The 16,771-nt window shown below is 39.9% G+C and overlaps 1 protein-coding gene across 6 annotated transcripts in view; it reads left to right on the top strand.

Annotated features, from left to right (window-relative positions):
- nap1l4a (nucleosome assembly protein 1-like 4a) overlaps window positions 1-16,771 on the top strand; it is a 52,776-nt gene that overhangs the window by 19,741 nt on the left and 16,264 nt on the right. For all 6 annotated transcript variants that reach the window (XR_002195624.2, XR_827431.4, XR_004574787.1 and 3 more), the window contains exons 5-9: window positions 204-290; window positions 539-670; window positions 10,738-10,809; window positions 11,086-11,225; window positions 11,873-12,018. Coding sequence is in view for 3 of the 6 variants with exons in the window: in XM_010865222.4 (XP_010863524.1) it covers window positions 204-290; window positions 539-670; window positions 10,738-10,809; window positions 11,086-11,225; window positions 11,873-12,018 (577 nt within the window). In the remaining 3 variants the exon portion in view is untranslated. The remainder of the gene's footprint in view (window positions 1-203; window positions 291-538; window positions 671-10,737; window positions 10,810-11,085; window positions 11,226-11,872; window positions 12,019-16,771) is intronic.

Raw genomic sequence — 16,771 nt, 5'->3', positions numbered from 1 at the left:
TCAAAGAGATCAGTAGAACGTGAACAATAGCTGATGGACTAGAAATGGTCATATCGGTCCAATAATATTGATTACATCAGTCGATCTTTGTCTTTTCGTTTGATTGGGTAGCTAGAAATAGTTTTTGGTATACAGATTTAATTTTGGATCCCTGATGAGCCCTACTGAGTGTTAGCTGATAGTGACATCTTGTGATTCCACAGAGACGAGATGTGGTGGTTGGCGCAGTGGAACCCACCGACGAGGACTGTGAATGGCCCAGCGACAGGGAGGAGGAGGACCTTTTAGCGGTAACTTAGAACTCTGATTGTTCTTCCATCAAAGTGCCCTTGTGATTCTACTCCAGTGCCTCACATGGTCTTGACCGCAAAGCTATAACGGGCAAACCATTTTGGATTTGGTTTGTGGCACAAAACTGTACTAAACAAATGTTGCCATGCATTCTTTATTGAAATAAATCTTGCCCAAAGTAAAATTTGAGGGCTGTTCTCTCCGTAAAATATGTATTGTAACCGATGTTAACATTCTGTGCTTCTAGGAGGAGCTGAAGAATAAGGCTGCTGTTGAGGAAAAGAAAGAGGATGCTGCCCCCAAAGAAGACCCTAAAGGCGTTCCTGAGTTCTGGCTCACCATCTTTAAGAGTGTGGACATGCTTAGTGACATGCTGCAGGTAGACAGTCTTACTTTGCCATGTAATTTTCCAGGTGAGGTCTAGCCTGTAAGAATGTTGCCAATAATGTTTTGTGTAAATATCACAATACGATATGATATCCTCGCAATTTTCAGAACACTTCTGTGCTGTAATTCGAAACTGAATTATATGGCAATTTTATGTTCCAAACAAGGCCTGTTGATCTGAAATTTACTGGCCCAGACTATTTTTACTGGCTTGAACTGAATACAAAAAAAAAAATATATATATGTGATATGAGACATGAGAGCTGATACAAGCAATTACTGTTTACGTAAATATGACGCGCATTTTTTTATAAATGGCTATCAAAATATTAGCTACTATAAATATCATGATCTTTTCATGAAGATGCTTGGTATTTGATGTGACAAAGGCATAAATATAATAGTTAATATATTTACGGTAATATGAATATGGCATAATACAGTACTTGTACTAGTTGGTTGACTGCCTTGTGTGTCACTGCTAGCAAGTGCTTTGGCAGGCATAGTCAACAATCCATGTCCATCTGGTTTATCTTTCTGTAATCATGGACTATGTCATTCGGAGAAGGCAGATGTTCATCACTAAAGCTGCAGTGTTGTGAACAGCCTGTTTGGCAGTGACTTAAAAGCAGGTTTTAGGTGGTAGTTTGTTCCCTTAATAAATGCTCTCGTCTTATCGGCTTTTGTCGGGAACACACATGAACAGCAGTACGTGTCCCTTGTGAACCTGTTCTTTCCATGTAAACAAAAATGATCGCATTTGCTTTGCCTCGTACAATACCATCTGTGGGTCCTGCTCTAGAATACACTGAACTATGATTGGTAAAAATAGATGAGGCTTTGAATATTATTGGTCAACAAGACAACACTGGTACTGTGCCACAGACGCATTTTTATACGAGAACAAGTGAAAATCGAAGCGGGAGAAGTGACTTATATGATAAGCAAACGTTTTAATACAATTCTATGAATTTAAATGGGGAAATGTAACACTGGCCTATACGGGCCACTGACTGTGTTTTTCTATTGGCCTGACGTTAGGTCTTATTGGCCCCTGGGCCAGCAGGCCATCGTGAATATTCAACCCTGCTTATGTTAAGTCTGTTGCAAAGAAATTTCTATTTTGATCAGTCATGGGAATTTCTGCTGAAATCCAATTGGTTTTGGGTTTGATCTAGCCATCTAGAGCAAAAGTAATGATGCCAAGTCTTTAAAGGCCGTATCTCGTCCTAGCAAACATTATGACTGGCTTCGGGACCCAGTCACGGCCAGCCCAATCTCCAGACCTGAACCCCATTGAAAACCTCTGGAATGTGATCAAGATGAAGATGGATGATCACAAGCCATCATACAAAGCTGAGCTACTTGAATTTTTGTGCCAGGAGTGGCATAAAGTCACTCAACAGTGTTTTGACGGACTGGTGGAGAGCATGCCAAGACACATGAAAGCTGTGATTAAAGATCAGAGTTATAACACCGAATATTGATTTCTGAACTCTTCCTAAGTTAAAATATTAGTATTTTGTAGTTGAAAAAGGATTATGAATTTTTTTTCTTTGCATTTTGTGAAGTCTGTAAACAATGCATCTTTTTTTGTTATTTTGACCAGTTATTTTCTACAAATAAATACTCTAAATTACGATGTTTTTATTTGGAATTTGGGAGTAATGTTGTTAGTAGTTTATAGAATAAAACAAAGGTTCATTTTACTCAAACACATACCTATGAATAGTAAAACCAGAGAAAAATAGTGATCTAGATATAAAACAGTAATTCACAATTCTACTAATGGAATGCGGGCTCTCCAAACCCTTTAAGTCGTTTAACTGCATTATCTGTTTGAGATTATGAAATCTTGTTTCATTTTCTCTTATAGAAGTAGCAACAGTCTTGGCATTGAGTTTTATGAAAGCTGGCCAGCTCGCATAAGCTCTCATAAGCCATTCATGTCAGCACCCCCATGCATCAAGATAGCACCCCTTTAGCACCTCCAGTGAACTTCATCAAAATAAGAACAACACTTGGATTTATTCTGAAATATTTACGAGTGATGTATTTTAATTGAATACATTTTTATAGCCTATTAAACATGAATCTTTAAAGTTTTTTTTATATTCTAATCATATGACCTGAAATACAAACACATTGAAGTTGAAAGGTTGTCTGACCAATTAGGAGAGTATACAGTATAGCCTAATGCCGGCCTTAAAGTCAGTTCGCAAATCGTCATAAGATGCGTTCGTCTACCATACTCAACTTCAAAACCATGATCTAAGCACAAATAGCTGTTCTTTGTATATTATCTCTTAAGATAATTCATGTGTTTAAACAAATGTAGTGTTTATTTCTGTGTAGGCTATTGGTGTTTCTTTATAAAAAGACACTGTGTAATTATTGCAGTGTTATTTTAACCTGTCATGTTAGCAGATTATCTATTTAGGAGCTATAAAGTTAGTAACCATGTAAACATTCTGTGCCACTATCGTTCAGAATAAAAAAAATGTATTCAAGCTTTTGACATTGCCAGGGTTTAAACTCACTTGCCACATTTGAGCTAACACAAAATGCCCAGGTGGTTACATTTGATTTTTCTACAAAGTACACATTAAAGTACATAAAAATAATAATAATAAAAAAGAAATATTAAAAAAAAAATAAGAGAAAATAAAAAGAATAAGCATATCAATATAGTACATCACCATTGGGTAGTTATTCAGTCCTTCCATGCCAGGTTCTGCATTCCCAGCGCTAGGGTGTAAGTAGTGAAAGGCGGGAATCAAACCCTTCTGTTTTGTGTACTAATCTCCACATTTTAATTGTATTTTTAAGAATGAAATGATCTTTAGTTAAAGTTCTCTGTTTTTTGAGTGACAAATATAGTACATTTCATAGAGGGATTGGCCCGAGGGTTGTGGATTCTGCACTGATCCAAGTTGAGTTTGGATCATTCAAATGCCATTCCAGTATAAAACGAAGTTGGGCAGCAAGCTGATATAGCTTGATGTCGGGGGCCGCTAGGCCTCCACACCTACTCGAAAGTGTTATGAAGCTATGTCTCAGTCTAGGTCTTTTTTTTCGCCAGATAAAATAAATAATGGAGCCACGGAACTGTTTAAGTGCTTTGTTAGGAATAAGTACTGGTAGCAAGTGGGTAAAGAAGGCGGGGTAAAATATTAATTTTGACCGGGTGGACACGACCCAATAGAGAGAGAGGAAGATTACACCATCTATCTAGGTCTGATCTGATTTTAGTTTAAATAGGGACAAAATTGTTTTATATAGACTTTCCAGCTTTGGTGTAATCTTTACACCCAAATATACAAAGCCTGCAGGAGACCATTTAAATGGGTGAGAGACTGTAGGGTTGTGGGAATGTGATTTACTTAATGGCATTGCTTCTGATTTTGAAAGATTTATTTTATACCCAGAGAATGAGCCAAAATTAGAAATTGTATCAATAAGATGTGGAGGTAAATTAAGATGTCATCCGCGTACAGCAAGATTTTATACGTTTTCTCTCCCAGTCTAAGTCCTCCAATGGTTGGATTATCTCTAATGACCGCAGCCAGCGGTTCAATAGCCAGTGTGAATAGCAGTGGCAACATTGAGCATCCTTGCCTGGTACCACGTGCTAAAATAAACTCAGGGGATTCAAGGCCATTAGTAATGACTCTCGCTGTGGGGGAAGAGTACAATATCCTAACCCATTTAAGAAATGCTTCACCCAATTTAAACTTAGAGTACTGAAAATAAATATGGCCATTTGACCCTATCGAATGCTTTCTCAGCATCTAATGAGATAACTAATCCAGAATTTGCATACTGATTTGAATATTGAATTATATTAAAAAGCCTTCTAATATTATGGGCTGAGGATCTGCCTTTGACAAAGCCTGTCTGATCAGGATTAATTATTTTAGGAAGATTTGACTCAAGCCAAGTGGCTAGTATCTTTGCCACAATTTTTGTGTCTACATTAAGCAGAGAAATAGGGCGATAAGTACCACACTCCTCAGGGCATTTGCACTTTTTTTGAAAAACACATGTTGGCTTCTGTCATGGAGTCAGGAAGCCTATCAGAATCAAATCAATACTGTATCATTTCATGCATTAGGCTCCCTAGCTCGATTTTACATTTCTGAAAAGAATTCCACCGTAAACCCATTGGGCCCTGGGGCATTTCCTTTGGGAAGGCTGTTAATACAATTCAAAATTTCACTAATTTCAATTGGTTTGTTCAACATCTGTCTTTGCTCCTCAGTTGATTCATGTAAATTAAGGTTTGCAAGGAATTTATCCATATTATCACCAGAAAAAAAACCTGATTGGGATGAATAATGCCTTTTTATAAAATGCCCTAAAGATTGTAATTACTTAAGTATTGTGATGGCGCTTGCCTTTGTCTCTGATACTGGATATGACCTGGGCTTGGGATCGGCTCCGCAATAAATTAGCTAGATATTTGTTAGGTTTATTGGCAAATTCATACATTCTCTGTCTAGCGAAGAACACAGATTTTTCAGCTTTATTTGTAGGAATTGCTTCGAGTGAAGTGAAGTTTTGGGAGAGAAAAAGTAGTCTCTTATGCTTGCAGTTTTATGGACACCAGAAAAGAATGTCTAGTCTCTATCTCTGGGGTGCCGAGCATGCCAAACATCTACCAGACCAATTTCTTCACACATCTCATTCAGAGCTTGTGATCTGTTTGAGGGCTTATCAGTAGATGATAGCGTTTTGTCAAGTTTTGGTAGCAGTGTACAATTAAAATCACCAGTAATTATACTATGTTCACATTGCCATTCAGCAAATTTGGAAAAACCTGTGTAATTAATTTGTTGGATTGAATAGGGGGGATATAGACATTCATAAGGGTAATGGGTTGTCCAGCTAGTGTTTCTTTAAGCAAGATATATATCGTCCTGATTTATCGGAATATGTATTAATATCTGATAGTGGTATACATTTATTTACAAGTATGACAACTCCCCTACTTTTACTGGTGATTGACAAACTATACACTTGTCCTATCCAGTGTCTCCTCAATTTGACATGCTCACTGTCAGTTAGGTGTGTCTCCTGCAGAAATGCAATATGATTTTTTCTTCTTTTTTTTCTTTTTTTAACACCCTTTACATTCCAACTACATACGTTTTAATATTGTTTTATTTGTTGACATAGCCATGGGATAGTTTAATATACCATCTGCACCAATATGTGAGATGGCCTACCACATTTTGAAGTGCACCTAGTCTGCTCAATTCTGAAACACAGGAAAGGTATATCCATAGAAGATGAATAGACAGTGGTAGCATATACGATATGTGAGAGAAAAAAGAAAAAAAAAAGGTTAAGTTGTGTTGCCCTGCATGTCGAACATAACTATTCACATTTACCAACTTACAGACATTTTTACAAAAAGACAAGGGAAGTCTGACGCTGGTCAGTTTCACCTTTGAGAACAATAGTGATCGACCCTGTCTCCTTGGAAACATTACATGACCGAAGCTTAGATGGAACAAACAAAAAAAGTGCAAGGTATTCAAAAGGAACACAGCGAGATGAAAGAGCTTTGATATAATGATAATCAAGCCGCTGAGACAGCAAACCTTCTATATACTTATTGGTTCAATATTTTAATCATACCGTCGTTATATTCTCCTTTTATTTTCCCTTTAACCGTATGCCCCCCCTCAAACTCTGAACAAAAAGTTATTACAAGTGGGCTACTGCTTAAGTCTCAATATTTTAAGTCCAGTTGCACTCCTTGAAATATAAAAAGAGTGAAAAAAGAAACTCAGAAGTGACGATAAGTTATAGAGCACATGAGCAAACTAATACCGTATCATTCAGCCTCTTCGGGGCGATTTGGGGTTGAGATAGTTGTGGTTGATGGTTCAGGCAGACCGTCCAGAAAAGACTCAACCTCTGTCAGCTGTTTGAAGAACTTGTTGCCGCCGTTGTGCTGTACTCGAAGAGTCTCTGGATACATCATAGCGAAGCGAATTCCTCGTTCGTGTAGTCGTTTCTTCACATTTCCAAAGACTTGTCTTTTTCTCACTATAGCCACAGAGAAGTCTTCAAAGATAGATATGTTATGGCGTTTAAAGGTCAGCTGCCTCGCAACTCTCACTGCTTGTAGGATGCGCACCTTGTCTTGAAAATTATACAGTTTTAGCATCAACGCCCTCGTTCTTTCTCCTGATGCGGGAGGGCGCGAAGGGACACGATGTACGCTTTCAATCTTTACCTGATGATCCTTGAATCCGACGTTGAGTAGTTTGGGCAGCCAGGTCCTGAGGAACACGACCGGGTTTGTCCCTTCTTCCCCTTCAGGTAGGCCTATAATTCATAAGTTGCATCACCTGCTCCTATCTTGGAGTCTCTGGGAGGGGTGCTGGAAAGTGCTCCGACTGGGGACTCTATCGTTTTACTGGGGGACTTCAACACCCATGTGGGCAACGACAGTGACACCTGGTGGGACTTGATTGGGAGGAACGGCCCCCCTGATCTGAACCCGAGCGGTGTTCAGTTATTGGACTTCTGTGCTAGTCACAGATTGTCCATAACGAACACCATGTTCAAGCATAAGGGTGTCCATCAGTGCACGTGGCACCAGGACACCCTAGGCCGCAGGTCGATGATCGACTTTGTTGTTGTTTCATCTGACCTGCGGCCGTATGTCTTGGACACTCTGGTGAAGAGAGGGGCGGCGCTGTTAACTGATCACCACCTGGTGGTGAGTTGGATCCGATGGCGGGGGAGGGAGCTGGACAGACTCGGGAGTCTCCTATCAGAGAGATCTTTAACTCCTACCACCGGCAGAGCTTCGACTGGATCCCGAGGGAGGCTGGAGATATTGAGTCCGAGTGGACCATGTTCTCCACCGCCATTGTCGAAGCGGCCGCTCGGAGCTGTGGCCGTAAGGTCTCCGGTGCCTGTCGAGGGGGCAATCCCCGAACCCGGTGGTGGACACCGGAAGTAAGGGATGCCGTCAAGCTGAAGGAGTCCTATCAGGCCTGGTTGGCTTGTGGGACTCCTGAGGCAACTGACGGTTACCGGCAGGCCAAGCGGACTGCAGCCCGGGTGGTTGTGGAGGCAAAAACTCGGGCCTTGGAGGAGTTCGGTGAGGCCATGGAGAAGGACTATCGGCTGTCCTCAGATTCTGGCAAACCGTCCGGCGCCTCAGGAGAGGGAATCGGTGCCCTACCAACGCTGTTTACAGTAGAGGTGGGCAGCTGCTGACCTCAACTGGGGATGTCGTCGGGCGGTAGAAGGAGTACTTCAAGGATCTCCTCAATCCTGCCGTCACGTCTTCCATTGAGGAAGCAGAGGCTGAGGGCTCAGAGGTAGACTCGTCCATCACCCGGGCTGAAGTCACAGAGGTAGTCAAGAAACTCCTCTGTGGCAAGGCACCGGGGGTGGATGAGATCCACCCGGAGTACCTCTCTGGATGTTGTGGGGCTGTCTTGGTTGACACGCCTGTGCAAAATTGCGTGGTGGTCGAATGACCGACGCGGGAGCTTGGTCCGCTTTGCCGGCAGTAAGTCAGACTTGTTCTCAGTGCATGTTGGACTCCGACAGGGCTGCCCTTTGTCGCCGGTTCTGTTTGTAATTTTTATGGACCGAATTTCTAGGCGCAGCCAGGGGCTGGAGGGTGTCAGGTTTGGTGACTACACAATTTCGTCTCTGCTCTTTGCGGATGATGTTGTCGTGTTGGCCCATTCAAACCAGGATCTTCAGCATGCACTGGGACGGTTTGCAGCCGAGTGTGAAGCGGTGGGGATGAAAATCAGTACCTCCAAATCCGAGGCCATGGTCCTCAGTTGGAAAAGGGTGGCTTGCCCACTTCAGGTTGGTGGAGAGTGCCTGCCTCAAGTGGAGGAGTTTAAGTATCTAGGGGTCTTGTTCACGAGTGAGGGAAGGATGGAACGGGAGATTGATAGACGGATTGGTGCAGCTTCTGCAGTAATGCAGTCGATGTATCGGTCTGTCGTGGTGAAGACAGAGCTGAGCCGCAAGGCAAAGCTCTCGATTTACCGGTCAATCTACGTTCCTACTCTCACCTATGGTCATGAGCTTTGGGTCATGACCGAAAGGACAAGATTCCGGATACAGGCGGCCGAAATGAGCTTTCTCCGCAGGGTGGCTGGGCGATCCCTTAGAGATAGGGTGAGAAGCTCGGTCACCCGGGAGGAGCTCAGAGTAGAGCTGCTGCTCCTCCACATCGAGAGGGGTCAGCTGAGGTTGCTTGGACATCTGTTTCGGATGCCTCCGGAAAGCCTTTCAGGATTCGATGTTTTATGGTGCAATCACAGCTTGACGTAATCTACTGCATTCTGACGCAATCTACTTGTTCCTACCGCAGTAAGAAAATGCTGTAATTAGATAAGCGACATCTGTATTAACGTTTGGAAATAAAATGATTCTTCCTTGTACATTTTTAACTGAATTAACTGAGTGTTGAAACATGTTTTGCTCCAAGGAAGGCGATTACCTATATATTATAACTAGGCTATAATATTTGCATCAGAGTAAGAGGTGAAACATCGCAATGCGCAGGAAAATATAACTGTCATTTCTTTGTTTGTGTTTTTTGAAGAGCAATCATTAACAACATAGATTTAGTGGTAGTTCCAAAGCCAAACACAGCTGCACCGCACTGGACGCATTTTGGTTTTAAGCTAAATGAAAGAGGTGTGACCAAAACATTTTGGGCAAATTGCTGGATATGCACCACGAAGGTGTTGGTCAAAAGCGCAAACACCTCAAATCTGAAGAACCATTTCCGGGTCCGTTTTATATTCATTGTGAATTTTTAGGCTTACAATATAATTTGTCTTACTTCATAATAGTTGCATGCAATTTACAATATAAACAATTACATTGTTAATTTCAATTATTTGTGCAACAATTAATCAGCTAAAATGTCATAATGGTGACAACTAGGGATGTGCATGACAAATATTTTCACCATCGATAATTCCTCAGCTTTTGTCCTTGAATAGTCAACCCCACCCATTTGTGCCAAAAAGTGAGGTACTAAATTAAAAAAAAGGAATGTAAATTGTTGTATGCTATGCATTAAATTCAAAGTAAAAAAATAAATCTAGTTAACCTCAATAACGTTTTTTATCAACAATTAGGCTAGATATGTTTATTTAGGGGACATTTCTATTCTGAAATGCTATAATAGCAGCAAATGATATAAATCACGACATGACAGGCCTATGCATTAGTTTAAATTATTGTTACAAGCTTTTCCATTCATTACAATTACAAATGATCTATAAACCTTGTCAAAACAATGTGCACTGTCTCCCATGAATTTGCACAGAGATTTATGAATTGCCTAGCATTAAGCTAATGTCTTTGCCAGTGTTTTCTGGCCATAACAACAAAATACAAAATGTATTAGACCATCTAGCCCGCACTTTTTTCATATACAATCCCTTAAAACCGTACTTTGCAAACGAAACCACACTTAATATATAGACTAACAGAGTTACATTAGTTTGCGTTAAATTAAATCATACAAACCTACCGATGTGTTCAAGTTCCAGTGGGGAAAAGAAAAATCCTTGGAAGAAAGCTTAATAGGAATAAATTATATAGAATTTTGAAAATAACCAAGCTAAACCTGGCTGGCTGGTGCATCCATAGATGCAAGACCTTAAAAATGTAAAGCATAATTAGGCACTGTCCATGTTATTATCATTTTATTCTTGTTAAGAAAAATGTGCATGTCCACATGCTCTAGGAGTCGATGGATAGGCTTACGTGGTCTGTTGAGCAGGCCTGCAGCTGCAAAAAAACTTTTAACCGGTACAGATGTTGCTGGGATACACTGATATGCTTTCGCTAGCTGTGATCATTTCCTGTACCTGTACTTTAATCTATAAGGAATAACCCGTCCTTACTGCCGCCAAGTGAGTCAATGAGTAGTACAGATTTTTTTTGTGTATTTTGAAAATTAGATAAATTCCATCCTTGTTGAAGTGTCGACCGTTGGACTGTTTGTTCTCACCCCTAGTGATAACCTTGTTCTGTTTGTCGCATTAGGAACATGATGAGCCCATTCTGAAGCACCTGCTGGATATTCAAGTCAAGTTCTCTGAACCAGGACAACCTATGGTAAATATTACAATTAAATCAATTAGACAATTGATCTAGACATTTTTCTCCAGATAAGCCTTAATTATTAAATCCTTTGACTTCTGGACATAGTCTATTGAGTTCCTGGTCTTTTTCAATGTAAATTGCATTATTCATTAGATTTGTTTTTTTTGTACAATCAGCTGATTCAGTATCTGATATAAAATGACTTGCTATTAAATGGCCGAACACTGTGCTGGTTTGTGATTTACTGGGTAATGTGGTCATTCCTCTGTCTGTCCCCTGGCACACGAGAGTTTCACATTAGAGTTCCACTTTGAGCCCAATGGGTTCTTCAACAATGCCGTGCTCACTAAAGTCTACAAGATGAAGTCGGAGCCAGACGCAGATGATCCCTTCTCCTTCGAGGGTCCGGAGATTATCGACTGTGAAGGGTAAGTGTCAGCAACAGAAATGGTACTCCGTACTTCAAGATGCATGGTAAGACTAAACAAAGCTTGAAGCACACATCTTTGTCTAAGGGAAACATTTATTTCAAGAAGATGGAACACAATGTATTATTTGAAATAGGTTCTGAAGTTTAGTCACCATGCCACCTGAAGTAAATCATAATAATAGTTTTATTTCCGGAACAATTTAGAGTATTGACCTTTCGAGTCCTGGTGACCCGCAGGGGGGGATTGAAATTGGAGTTCACAAAAGACATTTTCGAAAGAAAACACTAATGCAGTAGAATAAAAATAAAAAATCAGAAACAAACACTTCAAAAGTAAATAACCTGAACAGAAGACCCACAGCCAGCCATTCTCTTCCACCATAGACAGCTTTCTACCCAATCGACTTTATACTTCCCAACCCTCCCTGCGTAGGGTCATAGTACTGTGAAAATTATCAATACACACTGCCATTTTATTGGATGCAGATTTAGCTTTATAATGAACTTAAAAGCTTTTTCAGTAGAGATTCAACATTTGATCTTTTTCACCCCAAAATCTGGAATAAAAAATCGGGCCATGTATTACCAGTCGTGAGTAAGTGAAATGCAATGATTTTGTCTTGTTCTCTCCCTGCTCTCTCCTAGATGTCAGGTTGATTGGCACAAGGGGAAGGATGTGACTGTGAAGACCATTAAGAAGAAACAGAAGCACAAAGGACGTGGCACCGTCCGCACTGTCACCAAGCAGGTGCCCAATGACTCCTTCTTCAACTTCTTCAACCCTGTCAAAGGTGAGCGCCCTAATTTTACATTTAGACTCCTTGTTCTGGTCAACTACCCAGACTCCTTGTTCTGGTCAGATGCTACACCACTGTTACTAAAGTAGCTTTTTTTCTCAGCCTCTCATTCCCCTTGTCCACACGTCTTTAATTGTGACTGTAAAGTATGCAGCAGAAGAGTTTAAGGAGTCAGGCTACACCAAAAAATGTAGTACCCTTTGCTAGGGCTGTGCGATATGGACCAAAAGTCATATCTCAATATTTTTGGCTGAATGGTGGCGCATGACATATCTCGATATTCTTTATGTGGGTTACATGCTAGTAAGCAAACTACTTGTAAGATATCACAAACATCTTTTTTTTATTAGATATTGATCAAAATAAAGTGCAAATACACAGTTCCTCTTCCTGCTTGAGAATACACACAGCTGTCCAAATTATCAAAATGTAAATAAAAATTACGTAAATATATAAAACAGTCACATTTCTGACAACTCCTTCAGTTATTAACACAATAACAGATTAATTGGAAAAAGTAAACATACAGGTTATGCTTTCCTGCTAATAAGAAAATCCTTATATATATTAAATAAATCTCTGAGAATACCTCTTCCATTATTTAACAATTACAAACTGAGTGCAAAATACAGGTTTTCCTTTCCTGTTTTACAAACTATATTTTTGTGCAAATAACAATATGTAAATATTACATCAACTTGACTACTAGTGCTGAGAAAGTTTAGTTTAGTTTTCAACTGATCTGAACACTTCGACAAACAACATAACCTTTCCTTGTGTGTAGCCCTGTAGTTCTCTCACAGGTTTTGTGCAAGGAACAATTAACAGAATCTGGCTTGAGAGATGCCGTGGCAGGTAACAATGTTACCACTGCAACTGAAAACCCTCTCAGAAGGTGTGCTGGTGGCTGGGACACAAATGTACTTTGTGTAGCTGAGTGGTGGTTAACTCAGTGATGTTAAGAAAATGTCATATTGCATCGTTTAAATTATCTAATCAACCAATCACATGGCAGTTGCTTCAATGCATTTAGGGGTGTGGTCCTGGTCAAGACAATCTCCTGAACTCCAAACTGAATGTCAGAATTGGAAAGAAAGGTGATTTAAGCAATTTTGAGCGTGGCATGGTTGTTGGTGACAGACGGGCCGGTCTGAGTATTTCACAATCTGCTCAGTTACTGGGATTTTCACACACAACCATTTCTAGGGTTTACAAAGAATGGTGTGGGCGAAAATGCCTTGTTGATGCTAGAGGTCAGAGGAGAATGGGCCGACAGAAGTCCCCACCGGGTACCACTCATCTCCACTATAGGAAAAAGAGGCTACAATTTGCACGAGCTCACCAAAATTGGACAGTTGAAGACTGGAAGAATGTTGCCTGGTCTGATGAGTCTCGATTTCTGTTGAGACATTCAGATGGTAGAGTCAGAATTGAGCATTGTTTCTGACCATGTCCATCCCTTTATGACCACCATGTACCCATCCTCTGATGGCTACTTCCAGCAGGATAATGCACCATGTCACAAAGCTTGAATCATTTGAAATTGGTTTCTTGAACATGACAATGAGTTCACTGTACTGGAATGGCCCCCACAGTCACCAGATCTCAACCCAATAGAGCATCTTTGGGATGTGGTGGAACGGGAGCTTCGTGCCCTGGATGTGCATCCCACAAATCTCCATCAACTGCAAGATGCTATCCTATCAATATGGGCCAACATTTCTGAAAAATGCTTTCACCTTGTTGAATCAATGCCACATAGAATTAAGGCAGTTCTGAAGGTCGAAAGGGGGTCAAACGCAGTATTAGTATGGTATTCCTAATAATCCTTTAGGTGAGTGTATTTATTTAACAGATGATTAAAAACTTGAATACATGCTGACATCACTTAAAACAGATCCTCTTCAAACGTTATGTTTGTATTAGGGGTGTAACGGTACATGTACAGTACCGTTTGTTACCGGATGTTTGGTTCGGTATGCATTGTGATCCAAATTAATATTATCTATTTTTAAACACTCATGTTTCTTTTTTCTGTGCGGAACAAAAATTCTAGACTGACTTCCCCGCCGGAGACTGATCTTGGCGCCGTAACTAAGCAAGTGAAGTAGCCTTGCATATGGGATGCATCCTCATAAATATACACCTCCGGAAAAAATAAGAGACCACTGCACCTTTTTCTTTCCTTTCTGTTAGAAATCAGCTGTTTCGTATAGTGGTTGAAATAATGTTTGCGTACCCGTTTGTGAAGGGAGAGAGTAATTCAATTATATATTGCAGCATTAGAAAGTATTTTGTTCATGATGTTACAGGCTCGATACTTGATCTTACAAACAGAATTACTGTAAACCCATTGGCTACTTCCTGTCACACTTTGAATGAACATGACTTCCTATGTACTGATAAAAAGATGTTCTTTTGCTATCTAAACAAGCATACACTTTGACATTACCAAAAAATTTGAAAAGGAAGGTTTTGAGTGAGAAACAGAAGGGTTAAAATTTAAGAGACCACTGCAAATTGAACGCTTCTGCTCCTCACTCAAAACTATCCTTTTCAACTTTTTTGGAAAGGAAAGAAAAAGGTGCAATGGTCTCTTAATTTTTTCCCGGAGCTGTATATACAGCGAACGCAAACAACATGCCAAACCTTTGTGTTCCTTTGTTCAGAGAATTAGGGCCAATTAGCCACTGTATTCAAGTTTAATAATAAATTAACGCTGTACCGAAATCGTACCAAACCGTGACTTTTGCGTACCGTTACACCCCTAATATATATCTAATATTTATATTTTATATTATCAAAATGCTGATCTTTCCGCATACTCACCAATTGCAAGATGAAGCCTGTGACCAAAGCACTGCATCATCAGCCACTTAATCAATTGCGCCTCTTTGATAACGTTGGGCCTGTTGTCGGTTGTTATTGCAACCAGTCCCCTTTCGAGTTTCCAGCTTGTAATGGCATCCTGCAGAGCTTCAGCCATATGCTCTCCGGTTTAGTCTTGGGGAAAGTAGCTTGTTTGGAGACAAGCTCTTTCCATCTCCCAATCTTCAATAAAATGTACAGTCAAGCTCATATATGGCTCGCATGTTCTGCTAGACCACATCTGTTGTCAGTGTGTAGTGTGTCACTTTTGCGAGCCGATCTGATAATTGTCTGACTTCACTGTATATTTTTGGTAATGCTTCTCTTGCAAAGCAGTGATGGCTGGGCAAATGGTATCTTTGATCCATTGTTTTCAGCAGCTTTTTAAAGCCAGCTTGTTCAACTGTTGCAGCGGGGACCATATCTTTAGCAATGTGGTAGGCTACTGCCTCTGTTATATATCACAATTTGCAGAGCCTGAGTAAACAAAGCTTGTGAAGAGGTTTGTTTTGGAGCAGAACTTTTCCAGTCAGGCTTGCACCAGCACGACCTCCACAAAGTTTAATACATTCTTCGCTCTGTAGTTTTTGTTGCTGTTGTAAATGGTGAAATAGGTGTGTAGTGCTTCCAACCCTTGTTGCAACATGTTTATTTAACTCTATATATCACATTGCTATGTTGCTCATCCGACTTTTAAATCCAAACCATCTCCAAATAATTGAGCCATCTTTCCTCTTCTTACAAACCAGCTCCTTGTTGCAATCTTGACTTGTGGCTGTGTCATCCATCTTGTGCCAGAAAACGTGAGTGAGTGGGGGTGGGGTTACGTGCAGAGTGTGAGAGCGGTGAGACACAAAAACTAGCTACTTGAACAAGCTTTTAATACAATTAGTGCTTTACACACAAAAATCGAAGTACATAAAAAAAAAAATATTAATAAAAATACTAAATTTTGTAAATATTATAAAATCACAATGATGAAATATTCATAAAAGCAATGTTCTAAAAATGTGTTATTTGGGTAAGATTTAAAAGAATGCACTGACGTTACATCTGACATTCTGTGGTAGGGCCCGTGTAGCAAAGGCCCGGTTCCTTTTAGTTTTCAGTTTAGACTCCAGGACAGCTAGAAGTCCTTTTTCTTCTGATTTCTTCTAACAAAGCAGTATGGGTTGAGCATGTCACTAATGTAATCAGGTGTCAGACCATGTAGTACCTTGAAAGTGATAAGTAGAATTTTTAAATCTACTCTGAAATTAACCGGTAACCAATGTGGAGCTGCCAATACTGGGGTTATGAGACCTTGATTTAGTCCTTATAAAAAGTCTGGCAGCTGAATTCTGTACAACTTGGAATTTACCTAGGGACATATTATTGATGCATGTAAACAAAGCATTACAGTGGTCTAGGTGAGATTAAATGAAAGCATGTATAATCTCCTCAAAAGATAAAACCAATCATATTTTGGCAAATTTTATGAATTTGGTAAAAGTATGACTGCACCAGTTTTTTTTGTTGTATTTATATTGTATGTCTGGAATGTTAAGCCTTGGTAAAAAAATATATTTGCTATGTAAGGTGTATCATGCAATTTACCTTAAAAGGACAATCCAGCATAAAACATAATTCTGAGTGTTTTTCAATCTCCCTACAGAATTATTTGTGGATAGTTGTTTTGTGCTGGGACAGTTACAAAATGTTATTGCCAATTGCTCATGTTATGTTAATACCATATTAATGGACATACAGTGGGGAGAACAAGTATTTGATACACTGCCAATTTTGCAGGTTTTCCCCACTTACAAAGCATGTAGAAGTCTGTAATTCTTATCATAGGTACTCTTCAACTGTGAGTGATGGAATCTAAAACAAAAATCCA

This window comes from Esox lucius, chromosome 19 (genome assembly GCF_011004845.1).
Source record: "Esox lucius isolate fEsoLuc1 chromosome 19, fEsoLuc1.pri, whole genome shotgun sequence".
NCBI lineage: Eukaryota > Metazoa > Chordata > Actinopteri > Esociformes > Esocidae > Esox > Esox lucius.
This window is presented reverse-complemented; position numbering and strand designations above follow the sequence as displayed.